A 15,027-nucleotide genomic window follows, 5' to 3' on the forward strand; every position below is an offset into this window, starting at 1 on the left:
GTATCTTACGTGAAACCTGGCCTAAACACCAATCTTAATGATAAAGATGTGTGTACTACTCAGTTTTGGAAGCAATGTCTTCACTGCTGATATTTGTGGAATTCAATAAATTCCAAGAAAGAAAATTGAAGGATCTTGTTTTCTCTTCTGGTTTGGTAAACATTAACCCTGTTGCAGAAGATTTGGGAACAGTGGAAACAGTCTTTGTTCAGAAATCAAAATAAAACTGACCATTTCTGAAAAATCATTTGCCAAATGCTCAGCTCTTACAGAAAGTCTGGAAGTCTTGAGTTAACAAAAGAAAGGAGAAATCTAATGGTTTCCAGGCCCTCTGCTCTCCATGCAGGTTCCCTTCTGTGAGTATCCTTCATATTTTTGTCTTCACATTTCCTTATTCAAGAGACTTTGGTCCCAGAACTCAGTGGGGATTTTCTTAGGTTGAATAAAAACAAGAATGAATTTAGTTCTAAATTCTTTAGTCCATATTTTCAAGACAGTGGCTGAGTCAAAAAAGGACCTTTATTAGTGTTTGTTCCTTTTGAATAATGACAGCAGGTGCACCAGAATGAATGTAACAAATTTACTGCGGATTACTGGATTCAGACCCACAAGGTACTTTAAGATTTTTATGAAGAATTAGATGCTTAGTTGCAAAAATTTGGCATCCGTTCTAGCTACTATAATCCATTAAGCTCCTTTTACATTCTTTAACAGAACAGATTTCAATAGCCCAAGCATAATATCCAATAATATTTCAAGACACTCCAGATACTGGACTAGTAAAAGGTTGGAAGTATAAAATTGGTATTTTTTTCCCATAAATTTTCATATTCTATCATCTGAGGCTCCAGGAATATTTATGGTCTCATCGCTTGACCTCTCTTAGACATCCCAAGCACTTGAGGGCCAGTGTCTGACAGCAGCCAGCCTTCCAGAAAGAAAACACTTTGGCATGGACACACTGAAGAACAGAGAGTCAACACCAATGGTGGGACACAGCTTTCAAAAAGAACTGTTCTACAGCCAGGATTGCATGTTCTGTGTCTTGTGACTTAACATAACAACCCCTAAACAGAATGTCGAGATTTGCTGTAAAACACATTCATTTTCCAGCAGTGATATTTAAATAAGTGGACAGGAAAGCCACCTAAAGAAGAGTCAACAGACCATAGCTTTTCTGACTCAGTACTACTAATTTAAGTGTACCACCACTACTTTCCTGCGTTCTCCACATCTCCATCTGAAGCTGGGCCACTGCAGTGAAAGCTCACATGAAGGTATCAGTAGGACAGATGGGGCTTCCCCACTGCTACAAGAGCTCTGCCTCTCACTGGGCTGCAGATTCAGACTCCCTCTTGCTATCCTTTGATGACTCTTGCACTTCTAGCAATGCAACTCTTCAAAAGGAACGGCTTAACCTGGCTGCCCTGGGTACACAGAGGGCACGACACTTTTCTGGGAATGGGGAGCATTGCATCCAGGCCTCTTTAGATAAAGCACAGATTTCTTCTGCGCTTCCTGGAAGAATGCTGTCATCCCCATGGTAAGGAAGGGCAGTATGGCCATCACCACCATGTTCACTTAGATGTCTATCACCACTGCCTCTTTTCCACCTGGATGGATGAAGGATATTAATATGCAATACCAGGTCAGATATTGGAACTCCAGAGAGAGACAAGTGCTCAGACCTTGTCTGCTGCACAGCATTTTCTATATAGCTGTAGATGGATGGCCTTTTCACCACACAGCCTGGATCTCTCTCTCTCTCTCTCTTTGATTCCAAGATGTTTATACTTACTCTTGGTGGACTGATTGCTCTGCTGAAGTTAGACATCTACAGCACAGGAAATACAGTTCCTGATTTATGAGGCCCAGATGTTCCACCATGGCAAACACAACATCAGAAAAATGAGAATAATGAATGAGGGAGGCATACCGGAAAGACGTGGGAAGTCATTTTCTATTGACCAAAAGAAAACCAACTCAGGTCTGGCTGTGAAGTGCATTGTATTGTTACCGTGAATATAAGTCATTTCAGAATGTAACCACAACAGGTTTTCCCATAAATAAATCAAATCTCTTCCCATGATTCTCTCATCAAAAACTTCCTATTTGAATGACAGTTTTTAATTACTAGATCAAGTTCTGCTTGCATAAAGAGTTTCCATTTCAAAGAAGTATTGCATTGATATGAAAACTCTCTGGAGAAACATCCTCATCATTGAAAAATGCACAAGTTTTGACTCTGTGGCTTTCCTCTGGAGAGGCCACAGCATAGTATATACAGCAAACAACTCCATCAGGTTCTTGCCAGATGCATATACTTTATTTGCTGCTGAACCACTATGTCCCTGGGTGAGCCTCAATTTCTGTGTGCTTCTGTTTTTCCCTCTGTAAAAACAGAGTTTCTAAAAAGCATTTCTCAACCTAGAGAAGGAAGCAGAGAGGAGGGGGAGGGGTGACAGGGATTTTATAAGATCCCCCTGTAAGTCTTAGGAGTGGTGCCCACTGGCTGCCATAAGCTTCAGATGTAGTTTACATAAAAGGCCTTTGCCCTCTATGGTAAGGAAGGGACAGGGAATCAGCTGTTGAGGTGGTGGGCAAGCTACAGGGAATGAAGGACCAGTGAAGCAAGCCTGAGCTGAGCTTCTGCCAGCATTTGCCATTACAGAAGAGGTAACTGCAGCTTTCATCCTACTCTCCCCTTCTGCCAGGCAGCAGAGTGCCTACCTGTGCCAAAGAGCTAAAACGCGTACTGCTAGCACCTGATGGGAAGAGTTACAACTTGGCTTCTCAAAGTAATGAAGGAAAAGGAATGAGAAAGTGTCCTATTAGATGCTAGAGCAGCACAGAGGGAGGAAAAAAAAAGGAGCTTGAAAACCGCCGGATTATAATTTTATGGTAGTATTATTTGATGGGCTGACTTAACAAGTCTTTCCAACTTTGGTTCCAAAGATTGTATGGATACTTCCCTATCTCACCCAGGTGTTTGAAGTTTAATTAATTAATGTTTATAAAGAGCGTTACAATTTCCAGATGAAAGGTCCTATGCAAGTGCAATGTAGTATTACTCACTGAGGAGATTGGGTTAGAGAGTATCACGTTACACAATACAGCTCTTCCCTCAATGATTTCAAGTGTTTGAAGTTCTGATAAAATGTGTTTATCACTAAGAAAGATATAATGGAAATACTCTTAAGGCGTGACCTGGATTATGAAAGCAGAGGTATGGTTTTGGGAATGGAACAAACGAGAATTAAAACAACTCCTGAGGCCAGATTTGTCTACAGTTGTATAAAATATATTCTGTTCTTCCTTTTTTCCCCTCCTTGAGTAGGCTTTTCTTCTCTTCTAAAATAGAACCGGTTATTACGACGGGTGTGAGCAGACATGCAACAGTTCACGTTCAGTTCCTATTTCCATACTCATCCAACTTGACATTTTCTCATGACTTTCTCAAAATTATTTTCTGTTTTAATTTACTTTTTTTTAATGTCTGGATTAATCCTAAAGGCGAACAGTTTCATTTTGGAAAGTTCTGCTTTAGCTAGTAATCAAATGGAATTAAATCAAAGACATCATAGACAATGATAGACAATGCTAAGCTGGAGGCTGCAGCCAACACACTCAAGACATGATGACCAATTTTGACCCCCAAGTACAAGAAAAAGCAAGGTAAATTTAAGCAAGCTTGAAATAGGGTTACCAGGGTGGTCAGTGAACTGGAGCACTTATGAGGAGAGGCTGATGGAGCAGGGCATGTTCACCCTGGAGAACTGATGGCTCCAGGGGACTTAAGAGCAACCTTCCCATATCTACAAAGAAGTTCCTGAGAAGACAGAAGGCTCTTTAGTGAGATACACAGCGGGAAAACAAGAAACAATTGCCATAAAGGAAGAAAGGCTTTCACTGGATATAAGGAGAAAAAATATTTAATGGCAGATAATTAAGCATTGGAGCAGGTGGCCTGGAGAGTGTGGAATCTCCATTTCTCAAAGTTTTCAAGACTCAAATGGAAAAAGTCCTGAGCAACCTGATTGCTGACCCTGCTTGGAGCAGGAAATTCCTTTCAATCTCACTCAATGGGAAGGAAGGAAAGCCTTAGGTCCACTTGTTCAGCGGTGGGCTTGAATATTCGTGATTGATTTAAGAGAGCTATACAAGTTTGCCCAAAATTTGTTTGAAAAATAACTTATTTTCCAAAGACAATTGTTAATACTTTGACTGCCAGGTTCTATCTTAGTTCTTCCTTCATTTTCTAAAAAATTTATCATGATAGCAAACAACAGAGATTTGGGATGGCTTATAAATAAAGCATTATTGTACCTAAAGGTCTCAATTAAAGGAGAAACAAACCAGGATTTTTAATAATAGCAGGTATTTTCTTCGTGCATTTCTGCCTCTTGAAAAAGAATCTGCATCAACTTAAATTTGTGAATTACTAAAACATACCACTGACTAAGCAAATTACAGAACACACTAAAAGCTTTCTTTAGCTAAGTCTTCTCAATTTTTGTGATATTGAAGTAAATAATTAATTTTCCATTAATGCTGATTTTATTAATAGCCCTTATTAATGAATAGTTAGTCTTCTAGAAGAATATTCTTATTCTTGGCATTTTTAACATGTTTTTCTTCCAAAATTCTGCTTTATTCCTACTAGGAGTTACATGCCTGAGTAAACCAAGTAATTAAATGTAACAGAAGCACACCTGCCATAACTCTCATAATTTTATATATGAGATGATAATTCTGATTTGCCCCTAAGCAGAATCAATAACTGAGCAAGGATGTCAAGAAAACGGGATTGTTACGAAGTTACACGTCAGTTTCCTCCTTTTTTTTAAATCTGGCTTCTCACCCTCCTCCCTCTGTCAGTTTACAGAAATCTGTAAGACCAAAATGGAGCAATGCAAAAAAATGAAGAATATTTAGAAGTTACTACTGACTGCAGAACTCAAAGATACATCTTGCAAATCTCTTTCTTAATACTCTAAAGAGGTCAAAAGCATTAAAGACTATTAGACAATTAGGAAACTAGAAATCTTAATAGTGACTAAACTGAAACAACATAAGGGTAAGAATAATGTATGGACATTTAAAATGCAATAGAGTAGCTACGTAGTTGGCAATTATCCTGAGTAGTTTGAGGAAAAGGGCAATTTTTATGCTTTGTTCCAACAATTTTTGGTAAAAAAAGTAAGTAAAACATTTAGTTTTCATTGCAACATCATGACATTAAAGGTAAAACTAGGAAAACATCTTTGTGAAAAGAGTATTCCATGCCTAACATGTTAATGGTAGTTAATGAACCAAAACCCACAGAAATCCCTTTGGACAGCTAACAAACACACAGAGCTATTAATTAGGTCACAGTTGTTTCCTCCAAATCTTTTGTTCATTTCAGTTGTAGAAAACACCAACATATCCATTAGACCTGTGGGGAGGTATTCACCACAGAAGAAAATATTTATTTATTATACGTTAAATGCTTGCAATTACATGACTACTTATGGCCGTTCTGCTGGTTTCTCTCTTTTTAAGTAAACTATAATCACTGAGCTCACAATCTATTCTATCCCTCAGAACACCACTCACCTCAGCAGATGGAATTGTTTAATTTTGTGTACTTCAGAAAACCACTGTACTCAAAGATTTTAAAATGCTTTGAGTATCCAGTAAAAAAAAAAAAAAAAACATGGAAAGAATTATCATGTTTCACTTTCCTAAGACAAAAGTTGAGAGGTATTTTTTAAGGTTACCACCAAGAGTTGAAGGTTAATTTCTGCTTGAAGCCCAGTTAAATCAGGAACACAGTTTGCCCTCTATGCCAGTTATTTCATTAACCAGCTGTGAAGAAGATGTTTGCAAAGGGCTTGTGTTCTTGTTGCAGGAAATTGTAAAACTGCAGGCTGCACATTATGTCACGGATACAAACCAGGTGGACTTTCTGAGAGCCCAGGGAACACCACTGCCTTTATGAAAATAATGAGCAAGTATTTCCTAATGTCTATGCATGTGCAATGTACTGTGGGGCAGACAAGGTGGTAGATACAGTGTAATATTCATATATTGGGAGCAAAGACAGAGGCAGAGGCTGCTGCATTGGTAGTGCTCCATCTTCTCTGTTTGAACCTTGCTTTGGAAGGCTGGCCATGTTCATTACCTCACCAGTCTAGTGCTACTTCTCCCATCAGTACCTTTGCCCCAGGGCAGATGCTGTCTCCTTACCTCCATGCCTCCTGTCCCAGAAGCTCCACCTCCCACCTCCTACTCACACACCCCACACCAACTATTGTCACTGCCTCCCTGGACCCACCGAGACTGCATTAATACCCCTGACTGAACCCAGCTGACTGTCTAGAACCTCATGTGTGTGACTTCACAGGCTCCCAGTATTGGCAGAGCTTATTTGCTCAGGTCTTCTGCTGCACCTCACCTACAGTGGGTTTGTGCCTTGCGGGATGGAAAGCACAAGGCCAGAGAAAGCAAGAATTCTTTCCAGGTCATTACATCTACAGTTTTATGAGTTACAGTAGCTAGGATTATGAGGTTAACTTGGATAAGCCTAACACATGACTTACACTCCTACCCACTTCTGGATCAAAATTAAAAAAGTCAGTAACATTATTCTTCAGGAAAGAAAAAAAAAAGTGAAGCAGTTAACTGTCTTACCATAATCCTATCACTGTCAATAATGGTGTTCAAGCGGTGTGCAATGGTCAGCACTGTGCAGTGAGCAAAGGTTTCACGGATCGTCTTTTGAATGAACTCATCTGTTCTGAAACAGAGCAAGAACAATGCAGACAAAAATAAGATGTTTGCACGGATAACCGAATGGCAAGCAGGTTTTATGACTTCATCAAACATGACTGGATAGAAGGAAATATGCTTCTAAAATTATTACAGCGCTTCTTCCTCTTGTTATACCAGATGACTTGGAGGCGTATAATGAAACATAGACACTAGAATGTTCTTTAGCCATACAAACAAGCAGTAAGGAGAAAGATGGGCAATACTCATGGAAATGGAGTTTACTGAAGTAATTAACTGTAGAAGAGAAGCATTGACACCACCTAACAGAGGTCACCAGTCAGGCTTATACGTGGAGATGTCTGCAGTCCCCTCTTAAGCCAGTGAAAGGAAAGAGGCATAGCTGGAAGGTGAACCCAAGAACCTGGCTTAGGCAGCCATCCAGTGATGAATGCCCTCTAGAGGCACCTGACAGCCCGCACTGCACAGGTAGCCTTGGGTCCCACCAGCCAGGCCTTGTGAATACTCAAATATTGCCCACCAGACTTCAAAAAAACCCTAAAAGACAAATGGCAACAATGGAGAAAAAGGAACAGAAACCAAAGTTCTTATCAAAGACAGAAGGATGACACAAATAACTCAAAATATACTGGCATAAGTTGAACCAAGGAAGCTCCAGCCAAGAAGTCAGGCATTGAAGGCATGGGCCTCATTTTCAGGATTTCTATTAAAACATGAATTTGTTCTTTTGTATATATGATGACTGGAGAATAATAAAATGTGCAGATTAGGTTAAAAAAAAGACAAAGGAGATATCTGAATACACTAGAATATATAGGCAGACACGTTGGCTGCAATCAGTTGCTTGCAAAGCCTTAATTCTTCAAATTTTTAGAAGTAATGGGAAAATAAAATAAAATAAAATAAAATAAAATAAAATAAAATAAAATAAAATAAAATAAAATAAAATAAAATAAAATAAAATAAAATACATAAAAGATTCACAAAACCTATCTTTCTATGATTAAGTAATATTTTTTTAGACAGAAGTAGTACTCCACAATGAATCTGTTTGCACATGATGAGTATCTGGTATCACTTCATGAATTACACAAAGAGATTTGTTCTGATGCCATCATGCCAGGATGCACCAGCAATAAGAAGTGGACAGACAACTTTGGAAGAACAGGATGACTTAAAGGAATGAAATAACTATTATGTTTCCACAGTAGAAAGTATGAGTTCATGCTCTGAAGGATGAACATAGCTTCTGCTACAAGCTAAGCTGAAGCAATCAGCATGACAAAGGAGAAGACAGATCCTTGCTGATGACAGGAAGAATCATCAGAGAGAAGGAAGACATAAACAGTTAAGTAAGAATTCCATGCATCCTAACTGTTACCTTCATCTAGGGACAGAAATATTTAAGTTCTCTCATGAGCTTAAGAGAACCGAGATCTGGACCATAGTCTGAGAGGCTTGGTCCTTCTCCTCCTACTTCCTAAAAGAAGCTCAAAAACAAAGTGGGAAGCAGGTGTTCCTCAACTCCTTTTGAACAAAGGCCAGTAAGCAATCAGGAAAAGAGACAAGAGGAGAAGTCAGGACAGGGTCAGGCTCTTTAGTTCTGTGTTATCTCCTTAAGAAAAGGAAGTTGTTCATCATGTTCCACATCACAGCTATACCAGTCCTTTCACCCCAGTGCTAATGCATATATTTGCTCTCTTCTCAGCAACGCCTCAATAACCTGACTTCTCTTACCTCCAAAAAGAAAAAAAAAAAAAAAACAACAAAAAACCAGGGACATCCATGAAAACACTCACTATGGAAGAGTCTTATAAAGACAGCAAGATGTGTTCTCTGCAATGGCTGAAATAGCAAAACAGAAAATATTCAGTATTAAATACTCCCTAGAATTGTGTAAAGAAAGCCTTTTTCTTCCCTTACCATCAAGCTCAAGGTGAAATTTTCTGCAAAGCTACTACAGAACACAAGAATCATATATGACTCAGGAACTTGGAGAACAACTTTACAAAGGGCTTAAAGTTATTTATAACTGAAGTTATTCCTACTGGTTTCGGAGAATGCCTCAGCCTTGAATATCCCTGTCCTCTGCATTAATTTATATTATCTTCTTTTATTACATGTCTTCTTTATAGCACTACCTCTTCCTACATTTACAAGAAAAAAGCCTCTCATTCTTAGAGAGATACTATCAAACTATTATCTTAAACAGGTATTTCTTGAACACAAGCTTATCACTAACAAGAAACTGCTGTCCATATTGTGGGCGTGACAAATGTTCTAAAATGAGACTTCAGAGTAATCAGGAACAGACTTAATAGCTCTGTCTTTAAATATCACAGTACAAGATCTCATTCAGACGTGACTGCTGACTGACACTTGGCTAGATCCTCTCCAAGGTTCATGGTAGATCTTGGAGCACAGTTTTTGGGACAGCAGGCAGAAGCACCACCAGTAACCTCCAGGAGAAGCTCAGGAAGAAGCTAGGAAAAGCAAGAAAATCTAAAAAGATCAAGAAAAGCATCTGTACACAGAATTATGCACTGACAGAATGTAGAGACTGTATCACATACCAGTTAGAGCTAGAGTTAGACCTACCAAAGGAAGCATCATTTCTGTCCCTTTTTCAGGGCATAAATGGACTCTTAGTGATGTCTACCCATACTGAGCAAGTGTTTCCGCAAGTGCGAAGTGATTTCATCACCCAGTTCAACAGATCGAACCCCATCATCTTTCAGGTACATTAAAAATCAAAGATGCAACCTGAATACCAAAACCAGGGCTGCTGGATGATAAAAACTCAATCTGATTATACAAAAATGGGAACCACGACACTCCCTACTGCAAGGAACAATACAATAAGAAAGCACAGAATGGTGGTATAGCTGTCCCACAGGCACCACAGGTTGAGGATCTAACACCAAGTTTCCCAGCAACCCAATATCTGGCATAACCTGAATTAGTTTGCTGTAAAAAGAAAACTATCTGAAGAGGAAGAATAAATATGATCTGAATGTGAAGCAACCAAGCAGCTGAAGGAAAACTGGGTAAGTCGTTATCTTCTGTCTAATGTCCTCCTGGGATTGTCCTGAAAGCATATCTCACACTACACAGTTCCTGAGAGGTTTAGATAATTTCTCAGAAAGAGAAATTATTAAATAGCAGTTAGATGTAATAAGAGGTAAAACCTGACAAGTTTAAGATGGCTAATGAACTGAACTATGTGCAATGGCTGGTTTTACCAGACTCAATCAACAACCAATGTAAAAAGATGGAAGCGGTTTTCTCGCCAAAAGTTTTGCTCTGTATAAGCAAAAATACGAGTTAATACAATTAAAACAAACTCAGTATTTTTCAAAAGTCTCATTTACTAATGATTTTGTTTCTGTTTATCATCAAAGCAACTCCATGAAGATTTTCAGCTCTTCTGCTACAGATTTCACACGATTTTCCAGAACAGTTCAACTGCTTTAAAACCGGACTCTATTCTTTGGAGTGAGAATGGACCAAGAAAATAAAATCAAATTAAATTTGTCAGTCATCACATAAATCACGCAGGTAGTCTGATTTAGGGCAACCTTCTTTATGGCAAGCTCCTCCTCCCCCCAAAAAGTATTCACACCTCTGCCACATGCAGAGCAAGTGGCATCTATGAGGAACAAGGAGGTAAATAAGGGTAAATATGTGAGCCAGAACACATGAGGAGGAAGGAACATGAACTCCAAATTCCTTCCCTTCACCTAGGTAGGTAAGAATGGCCTAGCTGAGCTGAGATGTGGTGGGGAGCCCCCTTAGTCCCCATGGGAAGGTACAGTGCCCACCACACTGCATCCACTGCCTCATGTCACCGCACCTTCCTGCCACCCCTAACCCCTGTCTTCTCACACCTGCTTCCAGGTTTGTGGGAAATGAAAAAGAGTATTGTCCAACACAGGTTGAATTGCAGAAGGGACATGATGGCAACAGCAGTTGAGGCTGCCGAGGTAGAGAGATCAAGGGCCAGAAAAACAAACAAACAAAAAAAGAGAAGTCTCCCCAGAGCTGGCAGCAGCTCACCATGGTCTTCCATCTCAGGTACTCAATACGATGTGTGCTTGCCATCAGGTGAGAGACAAGGGTGCCAGGTACGGGGGTTGTGCATCAGAAGAGGAGGAGGTTTTCCTTACACACCAAAAATGCCTGCCTAACTGCTCAGTTAAGCAACCCACATCAGCATTTCCTATCAGATTGCACAGCTAAAAATACTTGGCTCTAGTTATACCAACACATTAAGGAAAAGGTAATAATGACTGTAATGCAAACTGAATTCAAAGAAGTTCCAAGTTATTATTTGTATTGTTATGCCTAGAGTTGATACAAACAAACATTTACCTTATTATAATATATATTGCAGCACACATTAATCCAGATCAATTAAATGGATAGTGCAAGTTGAGAACACACATGTGGGATGCCAAAATAGGGAGGATGAGTAAGATAGTATTAAATTTCCACACCTATGATTAATCACAGTTAATCTATCAGAGCTCAGCCAAAAATAAACTAAGAGTAAAAAAAGAGGAAAAAAAAAAAGAAAAATGAGAACCTCTGGGAAGGGAATGTACTTCTCCACAGGTTTTAGAAATACACTGTCAGCTGAACTGTAAAGCTACACCAGTGGCACCACTTCTCCCCTAAGAAGATGTTAGAAAAATGAGTCACACCCAGATGACATACAAAATCCTTAATGCATCTGTTTGAGGGACTTGCTGTGTATTGTCCTCTTTGGACTTTGAGTTCTGCCTCAAGCCATAGTTTGTTGGAACTATATATTCAGCTCAGACTAATTGATGCAGTACGTTTGCAGTATTGTTTCCAAAATATTTCCACCAGTGCTTCAAATGTTTCAAAAATTAACAGTGGGGGTACTCAGCTATTGGAACAATTTAACAGGGTTGTCATTGAATTTTTTTAGCTATTGAGGTTGGATGTTCTTCCAGAAGTACACTCTAGTTCAAACAGAAATGAATTCAGGAAAGTTCTACTGGCCTGAGTTATACAAGACAGAATAATGAATAAGTGAGTCCATTCTGTAGACTTAAACATCTCAAAATCTGCTTTGCAATTCCTGTGATTTTTAGGGCAGCTTACCTTCTGCCCTTGCCCCTACTTTACCTCTAACTTACCACACCAGCATCTGAGCCATCTGAAAGGACAGCATCTGACAACCAGAAGTATCTGGTCTTACTTACATATTTCACCTTTCTAGTTTTAGGGGGTTTTGGGAATGAGATGAATTAAATCTTTTGTATTTATTTATTTCCAACAAACATTTCTTCCAGAACAGAACTCAACTTGTTTCCTGGCTATTCTGATGTTACAGAGAAGCATTTTCAAGAACATTCTTGTCTTCTAATCTATGGCTGCAGGACAAATAAACCTTGAATATTAATTTCCCTACTCTATGGAATGCACTGAAACTAGGGATCTTTTGAGTGCTTAGTTTTTATCATCTGCTCCACAGCCAAAGCTCAATTGCCCCATTTTGAATAGACAAGAATTATAGTATCATCAAAAACCTAAAACAGCAATACAAAGCACATGAAATATAAAGCATTTAAGTTTCATCTCTACAACAGAGACAACTGTATTAGAAGATAAACCAATTCATTTTAATATGACAGATTTTGTTTTTACCTTGGGTCCACATTTGCTGTTGCTTCATCAATGATAAGAATACGATTTTTTTTTAGAACTGCTCTGGCAAGACACACCAGCTGTCTCTGACCAACACTAAAATTAGATCCAGATTCTGCCAGCTGTGTCTCCATTTTGTTGGGTAGATCTTCCACAACCTCTTTCAGCTGCACCTGTTGACATATCAACATATTGTAGGATGAGTAACTCTCTTTTAAATCAGCTATTGTGTGTCTGATGACACAACAATAAGTATGCAAGGTTTGTCTTTTATATTCTGACACAAAATGAGTAAGTGCCAAGTTGGATTACAGTGTGTGTCAGCTATTAGAATTCTAAAAACATTAAAGCACGTTGTTAAGAATCTATTAATGTTCATTAAAACCAAGATATGAATCAAAATATAACCAAGGCATCATCCCAAAGGATAATTTTTTCATAAAGACTTCTATAACAATATACATGCCTGTACACATATACACAAATGCACGATAGTCTACCTTTTTCCATCAACAGCTATACCTTTATCAAACCTGATGAAAACATCCAAAACCTAACACACACAAGCACCATAATGTTATTGTTACGTGGATTTTAAATACCAGATGTACATTATTAGATTTAGTAAGTCACCTCTTCCAAGGCGTTCCACAGCTCTTCGTCAGTGTATTCATTGAAAGGATCTAAGTTTTTCCTCATAGTTCCAGTGAATAAAACAGGCTCCTGAAACGCAGTAAAATCAGCACTGCATTATAAATACAGGTTTTATAATGCAATAGGTAATTTAATGATAATAGCAGATAACCTATACCAACAATAGAACAGAAATACCCAACAACAAGCTATCATTTTTGAAACACAAAGGTGTACATTTCAACTACATGCTTAAGAGGGATGGGGCGGAGGGAGGGCGAGGCAAGTGTTCAACTACTCTGTATGAAAATAATTTACCAAACAGGACAGGTCTGTGTGTAAACTGCTGTACACAGTTATGTCGGTACTTAAACGGGCATTTACATGCCACTGTTCTGATGCCACAAGCTATATATATATATTTATATGAAACAACTGCTAGCCTCATGGTATTGTTAATGAAAACCAACAACTAGCACTGTCAATGAGCTCACATTCCTAAATTACTTTTGGGCAGTTTTGAAAACCTGTTTTTGAAGTATATAAACCAGAGAGGAATCAAAGAGCTTACAATGCCTTTCTGGTTTTCCTTCTGTGTTTGGTTTTTTGTTTTTCATTTCATACCATAAAATCCCTTCCATTTTACCATCAGGGCTAAGCAGGAACAGCTTTCACCATTTAAAACCTAAACACATCTATACTGCCACAGCACCAAAGCAAACTTACTTAGAACTAGAGCACTGCTGGGCAAAGCTCTCACTCAAAATACACCAGGGAGTCATATCAGTACCTTCTCCCATTCAGGTACCAATGTGGGTTTACCTGTAGTCGAAGCAAGTTTTGTTCTACTTCAGTTCCCAGTCAGAGCAATAACAGATAACTCATCAAACTGGCACAAATCAAATCACACTGAAACATGTAGTATTTAAGATCGGGAAGAGGACTTTTGGTTCAGAGCTCCTTAAGCAACAGATCAGTACTCAGTAATGTGAGTTGCCAGACCTGAGAGTCATGCACTGACACGACTTTAGGGCTAAACTCATTTTAATACCACACATAAAGACAAAAACAAGTCAAAAGCTGTAACAGTGCTAATCATAAATGGAGACCATTTATCATGTTGTCAGTACTCACTAAATTGGGGAAATTTTAGGCAAAATGTATTTTTTTTTTTTTCCTTTCTCCCCTAAGAAATAAAGGAAATTTTAGGCAAAATGTATTCTTTTTTCTTCCTTTCTTCCCTAAGAAACAGAGGAAATTTTAGGCAAAATGTATTCTTTTTTTTTTTCCTTTCCCCCCTTAAGAAATAAAATCTAACTTACAATGGGTAACCTCAGCTTACTCTGAGATTAACCTGTCATGACTTTCTCCCCATCTAACCCTAGTGATGTCCAGCTCCAAAGGGCTGCAGCAAACCAGAAGAGAATACAGACCTTAACCCTTTTATTGTCTTTGAATTTCTAAACCACCTGAGGGCTATAAAAGAATTTAAAAAGACAGAACATGCCGTAAGCAATATGAAAGAAGATACAGATTTCTTGATATAACATGCCAATTATTTGAAAGTATCTGCTGCAATAGCAATGTCATTAAAAACTTGCTGAATGAGCAAAAGGGTTCAACACAAAACATTTCCAGGCCAAAAAACAGTTTTCTCCAAAAACACCTAGAAACTAATTTGTTTAACAACACACATCTTAGTACACCATTTGGCATATTTTGAAGGTATTGTTACATTTATTTTCCTTTTCAATCCATTTTTATATGTTGGCAAAGAAGAGGCTGAACCTATAAAGTGTTCACAACTATTATAAAAGTTCTAACAACAGACATGCACTGCAACAGAAGATAAGGATATTTTTTAATTACCATTTCTGACACAGATTATTATATAAAACAGTTTGGTTTATGAGAGGAAAGCAATAAGACTAACCTGTAAATAAT

The 15,027-nt window shown here is 38.4% G+C and overlaps 1 protein-coding gene across 3 annotated transcripts in view; it reads right to left on the bottom strand.

The window, feature by feature from the left end:
• The window catches only part of ABCC4 (ATP binding cassette subfamily C member 4 (PEL blood group)), a 136,603-nt gene that overhangs the window by 16,367 nt on the left and 105,209 nt on the right, over positions 1 to 15,027 (bottom strand). The window contains exons 27-29 of one of the 3 annotated variants that reach the window (XR_012056768.1): positions 13,084 to 13,173; positions 12,451 to 12,623; positions 6,676 to 6,776 (exon numbers count right to left, since the gene is read on the bottom strand). Coding sequence is in view for 1 of the 3 variants with exons in the window: in XM_030276133.4 (XP_030131993.4) it covers positions 6,676 to 6,781; positions 12,451 to 12,623; positions 13,084 to 13,173 (369 nt within the window). In the remaining 2 variants the exon portion in view is untranslated. Of the gene's footprint in view, positions 1 to 6,675; positions 6,782 to 12,450; positions 12,624 to 13,083; positions 13,174 to 13,809; positions 13,906 to 15,027 lie in introns of those variants that run through there. The other 2 variants (XM_030276133.4, XR_003961121.4) reach the window with 2 other exon arrangements.

Source organism: Taeniopygia guttata, chromosome 1 (assembly GCF_048771995.1).
Source record: "Taeniopygia guttata chromosome 1, bTaeGut7.mat, whole genome shotgun sequence".
Taxonomy (NCBI): Eukaryota; Metazoa; Chordata; class Aves; order Passeriformes; family Estrildidae; genus Taeniopygia; species Taeniopygia guttata.